The 6,832-nt window shown below is 42.8% G+C and overlaps 1 protein-coding gene across 1 annotated transcript in view; it reads right to left on the bottom strand.

The window, feature by feature from the left end:
• Positions 1–2,846: 2,846 nt before the first annotated feature.
• The window catches only part of LOC111955768 (inactive phospholipase C-like protein 2), a 38,578-nt gene continuing 34,592 nt past the window's right edge, over positions 2,847–6,832 (bottom strand). Inside the window, 3 exon segments of the mRNA XM_070436399.1 lie at positions 2,847–2,977; positions 2,980–3,046; positions 5,121–5,230. Coding sequence (XP_070292500.1) covers positions 2,847–2,977; positions 2,980–3,046; positions 5,121–5,230 — 308 coding nt within the window.

The following is a 6,832-nucleotide window of genomic DNA, read 5'->3' as shown; positions in this document are numbered from 1 at the left end:
TCTATAAATCTACCCTAATAATCCTCACTGACCATGTTGGTATTTGTCATGGAACTGTGATGACAACAGTTCAGTCGTCGTGAACCGTACAAACAGGTTCCAGGTTTAAACTACTATGTATGCTCTGCGTTCCATAATGATTCAAATAGGCTACAGAGCCCAAATTATTGCACAACTTGTAATACTTTAGCCTTATGTGATCCACTATTGCTAGCAATCCTTAGGAACAACCACATGAACGTGACATAGGAAATAAAAGGTACACTAACAATGTAATGGAATTATGCAAAATGCAAGGAAACTAACATTAAAGTGACAGATAAATGTATGTGGGACGGTGGCTACCGATAGTGGCTAATATTTAACACAATACAAATTGTAAAAAATACAGTGAGAAGTCGGGGCATATAATTAAACCATTCTATAAATCAACTCGGTAGGTTTGGCGCTATACTATTATTTGCGCATGGCTACAGAAGCCTATAGCTTGAGTCTCCACATTTCATCCATGCAAGTTATAAGGCCAGCATTTCATCAAAATCACTGTGGAAAAGTTGATATGTTGAAATGTTGATATGCTTCAGTTTACTGACATATGACTGGTTTCACATTCATCTGGAGTGATCAACAAGGTAAAATAGTTCTAAACAATTGTAATTTATATTTACTATCCCCTTATCCAAATGGTTTACTCATTTACCTAGACCAAATCAATTGCTCTTATCAATTTGTAAATTACAGTGTGTGGAGAATGGTGTTATTTGTATCAGGAAAAATGCAGTAGATGTTGTTCCACCTGGAACCGACAGGTTGCTCGACCCATCCTTTCCTCGCATGTAAGTTGGTGGAATTAAGGTAAGAAAACAGCATACAGTGCCTTCGCAAAGTATTCAGACCCCTTGACTTTTTCCACATTTAGTTACGTTACAGCCGTATTCTAAAATGGATTAAATAAAAAATATCTTCAACAAACTACACACAATACCTCATAATGACAAAGCAAACAGGTTTTTAGAAATTTTTGCGATTGTATAAAAAAAATAAACCTTATTTACATAGGTATTCAGACCCTTTGCTATGAGACTTGAAATTGAGCTCAGGTGGATTCTGTTTCCATTGATCATCCTTTATATGTTTCTACAACTTGATTGGAGTCCACCTGTGGTAAATTCAATTGATTGGACATGATTTGGAAAGGCACACACCTGTGCCTTTCAAGGTTCCACAGTTGACAGTGCATGTCAGAGCAAAAACCAAGCCATGAGATCAAAGGAATTGTCCGTAGAGTTCCATGAATGGATTGTGTCAAGGCACAGATCTGGGGAAGGGTACCAAAAAATGTCTGCAGCATTGAAGGTCTCCAAGAACACTGTGGACTCCATCATTCTTAAATGGAAGAAGTTTGGAACCACCAAGACTCTTCCTAGAGCTGGCCGGCCGGCCAAACTGAGCAATCGGGGGAGATGGGCCTTGGTCAGGGAGGTGACCAAGAACCTGATGGTCAATCTGATCAGAGTGCTCTAGAGTTCTTCTGAGGATAACCTTCCAGAAGGACAACCATCTCTGCAGCACTCCACCAATCAGGCCTTTATGGTAGAGTGCCCAGACAGAAGCCACTCCTCAGTAAAAGGCATATGACAGCCCACTAGAAGTTTGCCAAAAGGCACCTAAAGGCTCCCAGACCATGAGAAACAAGATTCTCTGGTCTGATAAAACCAAGATTGAACTCTTTGGCCTGAATGCCAAGCATCAAGTCTGGAGGAAACCTGGCACCATCCCTACGGTGAAGCATGGTGGTGGCAGCATCATGCTGTGGGAATGTTTTTCAGAGGCAGGGACTGGGAGACTAGTCAGGATTGAGGGAAAGATGAATGGAGCAAAGTATAGAGAGATCCTTGATGAAAACCTGCTCCAGAGCGCTCAGGACCTCAGACTGGGGTGGAGGTTCACCTTCCAACAGGACAACAACCCTAAGCACACAGCCAAGACAATGCAGGAGTAGCTTCGGGACAAGTCTCAATGTCCTTGAGTGGCCTAGCCAGAGCCCGGACTTGAACCCGATCGAACATCTCTGGAGAGACCTAAAAATAGCTGTGCAACAACGCTCCCCATCCAACCTAACAGAGCTTGAGGGGATCTGCAGAGAAGGATGGGAGAAACTCCCCAAATACAGGTGTGCCAAGCTTGTAGCGTCATACCCAAGAAGACTCAATACTGTAATCACTGCCAAAGGTGCTTCAAAAAAAGTAACGAGTAAGATCTGAATACTTAAATGTAAATGTGATATTTCAGTTTTTTTATTTATTCATTCTCTGATCTTCACCCTGAAAGAATACCTGGCTGAATTTTTTTTTTAAATTCAAGGTCAGAATATGTTTTTGAGAAAAGCGCATAAAAAGGGAATTAAGTTCCATTTACAAGTGCATAACTCGGGTCTGAATCGGCCCCAGAGAGAGCAGGGTTAAACATTTCTTATTTACAGCTGCATACAAAGTAGGGGACAGGGCAGTCTGATTGTCTCTCTCTTTCTCTCAGACCTCATTCCTTCATTCCTCTCTACATTCCTGTCTCCAGTGTCTTCGACATTAATCCCTCTCCTGGCAGTGCTATAACAGGAGTTTTTCTCTTCAACTGAGTCCATCTTCCTTCCTCCTCATCGTTGTGTGGAGAAAATGGCAGACCCCGGATGAGATGCAGAAGGAGCCTATCACTATAGAACGTATGTAGCAACTTCTTATTACCCTGCCAATCCTCAGAATAGGACGATTGTGCCCTTAGAAACTGACCTACTGTCAGATTTTACATTTCCCCCTTATGGTTAATTAATATATATTTCAGACAGTAAACTATCCTAGACGTCTGTGCCTAAGGGAAACTTCTTGCCGGAGCTGTACCCGACATTGAAGGAAGGGCGTCCAGGCTGCGCCGGTGTGGGTTGTCTCTCCTGTCCCGCCCTTACTGAGGTTAGAGGTCAGGCAGCGTAGTAGACCTGCTTATAGTTCTCCTGCACCTCCATCTTAGCCCGTTTCAGCAGGTCTGCCTGCCCCTGAGAGAGAGAAGGAAGGATAGGAAGAGAGAGAGAGGAGTTGGTCTGAGTTGGCCAATGTGAAACAGACTGGCAATATTCTGTGGTATGTGGTTGTCTTTGGTCTGTGTGTGTGTGTGTGTGTGTGGTGTTGTTGTGTGTGTGTGTGTGTGGTGGGTGTGTGTGTTGTGTGTGTTGTGGTGTGTGTGTGTATTCACCTTCAATATGGTGATGTTCCAGCTGAAACTCTCCACAGCTCTGGTGACCTTACGACCTTTAAGCCCCTCCTTCACTGCCATGGGCTTTAACTTCTCATGGAACTCCATGGCTAGGTGACCACAGACACACATACATACACAATATTACAATCTTGAACCTTTCCCTCTTTGTCAACCTTCCAGATCTTAACCAAGGCCCAAGACTAGCTCAACCCTCCGTGTCTTAACAAGGCCCAAGTCTGGCTCAACCTCTCTGTGTATTAACCAAGGCCAAGACTAGCTCAACCTCTCCATGTCTTAACCAAGGCCCAAGTCTGGCTCAACCTCTCCATGTCTTAACCAAGGCCCAAGTCTGGCTCAACCTCTCCATGTCTTTAACCAAGGCCCAAGTCTGGCTCAACCTCTCCATGTCTTAACCAAGGCCAAGACTGCCTCAACCTCTCCGCGTCTTAACAAGGCCCAAGACTGCCTCAACCTCTCCGCGTATTAACCAAGGCCCAAGTCTGGCTCAACCTCTCCGCATCTTAACCAAGGCCCAAGACTGCCTCAACCTCTCGCGTTATAACCAAGGCCCAAGACTGGCTCAACCTCTCCGCGTCTTAACCAAGGCCCAAGACTGCTTCAACCTCTCCGCGTATTAACCAAGGCCCAAGACTGGCTCAACCTCTCCGCGTCTTAACCAAGGCCAAGTCTGGCTCAACCTCTCCGCGTATTAACCAAGGCCCAAGACTGCCTCAACCTCTCTGGTGTTATTGACAAAGGCCCATAGTCTGGCTCAACCTCTCTGTGTATTGACCAAGGCCCAAGTCTGGCTCAACCTCTCTGTGTATTGACCAAGGCCCAAGTCTGGCTCAACATCTCTGTGTATTAACCAAGGCCCAACACTGGCTCAGGTCAGTGGTTTGGTGGTGTCTGGTATTTGTGATTCAATCTTCACCAGTCTATTACACCACAGAGAGAAACAGTGGTGTATATTCATGGATGCCAAGGGAAGCCAGAATATCTTTCGCATCTGAGCGAGCGAAACAGCGCCCCTCTGTCTCTGTACGTGTAGTGAATCAATCGGATACTGTCTGGTCAAAAATAGTCATCATTGAATGTAAGGGATGTAAGGGAAGCCAGCGAGCATGTGGCCTACCTTGACAAAAAAATATTAAATAATAGACAATCAGCGTTGAGCTAAACTGAGTGAGCTCAACTGTGAATGGTTCTGGCGCACCAAAAAAAGTGCTAAGGGAAACCAGATTGTATTTGGCTTCAGACCAATCACATCAGAAGCCAAACGTCTCTGACAAAACAAATACATTTTTGCATCTCGTTGGGTCATTGTCCTCCGGTGGCTAGCTAGCCAGCTACAATTAGCCATGGCTGGAGATGGGGATTTGGACTTGCGGTTTTACTTAATTCTCCGTACGGGCCAATGATTATAACAGTGATTCTGATGCAACCATAAATTCATACATTGTGTCCCTTGCCTGAAAGGATGGAAGTTCAAGTAGCTGGCCTGGCGCTACGTTGCCCATGAAAGGAAGTTAGGCTAGCGAGCAAGCATTTTAGCCAGGTAGCCTAGCACAACAAAATAATCAAAATCATAGACCATTTAGGCAACATGAAAGAGGAGGATGGCATTGGGTGAGTCAACACGCACACACAGAAATTAGTACCATGGACAGCCACATCATACAGTATTTAGCTTACGTTTATTGGACAAAATAGTTGTTGGTATCTTTTAGTTGTCACTGTGTTAAAACCAACATGTTGGGTCTCTGTTTAGTTGTCACTGTGTTAACCACCTGTCTCTTATACACATCTAGATGTGTATAAGAGACAGGTGTGTGTGTGTGTGTGTGTGTGTGTGTGTGTGTGTGTGTATTCACCTTCAATATGGTGATGTTCCAGCTGAAACTCTCCACAGCTCTGGTGACCTTACGACCTTTAAGCCCCTCCTTCACTGCCATGGGCTTTAACTTCTCATGGAACTCCATGGCTAGGTGACCACAGACACACATACATACACAATATTACAATCTTGAACCTTTCCCTCTTTGTCAACCTCTCCAGATCTTAACCAAGGCCCAAGACTAGCTCAACCTCTCCGTGTCTTAACCAAGGCCCAAGTCTGGCTCAACCTCTCTGTGTATTAACCAAGGCCCAAGACTAGCTCAACCTCTCCATGTCTTAACCAAGGCCCAAGAAGGAGAAGAGATAATAATATCTGGGTAAACAGAACTCATTTTGCAGCAAACTTCTGTAAAGTGAGAAATCTGAAATGAGGCTCGTTCAGGGTCAGTTTATTAATTTGGCATGGATCTATGGGTCTACATGCACTGCATACGCCTTTCCCTAGAGTGTCAGTAGGGCAGTGAGAAGTTGGAATGGGGTGTATAGCTATCTGAGGCCGAATAATGACGCAGTTGGAATGAACGCGAACCACTGTTTAATTTTTACCATGGCGCGAATCGGTCACTGGATTGGTGTTCTGAAAAGTGTCGTTATAGGCTTTAGATATATCGGCTCTGATTTTATCGATTATATGTGTTAAAACATAATCAACTAGTTATATTAAACGACTTATATTCAAGTTTAATTAAGTTTATTCCGATTTTCGGTATCTTCTTTGGTGAATGCGTTCTGGGATTTTGGACATTCTGTGCCGCATGGCTAACGTTGGCTAGGTTCTACAAGATGAAAGACGACATTCTAACAACGAGCAACGATTTCCTGGAAAAGGACAACTTGTAGCAGATTCTGATTGGAAGCTCATCAAATAGTAGGGAACGATTTATGGATGTTTTTTCGTATTCTGTCGAAAATGTTTAGACGTAATCTTGGGTGGTGATTTTTGGGGCTGTATCGCTATAACGTAGGCTGTAAGTCGTACTAAAGTTAAATTTTAAAAATCTAACACAGCGGTTGCATTAAGGAACTAGTGTCTATCTTTAATTTGCTGTCCAACATGTATTTTTTAGTAAAGTTATGATTATGTTATTTTGATTAGAATAGGTGCCTGCTCAAGATTTCTCCGGACAATATTTCTGCATTTTCACTACGTATTCACATTGTTCAACCACGATTTTGGTGGCCGATAATATGCACATTTTTCGTAACCATTATATGTTTGTGTAATTAATGATGTTATAGGCACTGGTATCTGATGAAAGTTTTGAGAAGGTTGTGAAAAAATTAATATCTTTGCTGGTTTTATTCGCTATCGGCTAACGTGTCTTGAATGAATGCGGCTGTGTGGTAGGCTATTGTAGTAGCTAATATAAGCTATAATTGTGGTTTTCGTGTAAAACACTTTAAAAAATTGAAATATTGCTGGATTCAAAGAATGTTATGAGTCTTTGCATTTGTGTCTGTACACCGTAAGTATTTTTCAAATAAATTCTTATATGACTGAGTATTTAGTATTTTCGACGTTTGGGGTTGTTTTGTAGTTGTATTCTTTAGCTGCTTGGTGAAGACTAATGAATGTAAAACTATGAATTGGTATAGCGCGGTGAAATTATGCACATTTTCGACAAAACATATGCTATAATATATATAATGTTTCTAGACTGTCATGCTGATGTAAGTGTCTTGGTTA

The sequence above is a fragment of the Salvelinus sp. IW2-2015 genome, linkage group LG31, assembly GCF_002910315.2.
Source record: "Salvelinus sp. IW2-2015 linkage group LG31, ASM291031v2, whole genome shotgun sequence".
Lineage (NCBI taxonomy): Eukaryota > Metazoa > Chordata > Actinopteri > Salmoniformes > Salmonidae > Salvelinus > Salvelinus sp. IW2-2015.
The sequence above is the reverse complement of the archived record's forward strand: the minus strand, read 5'-3'. Positions and strand labels throughout refer to the sequence as shown.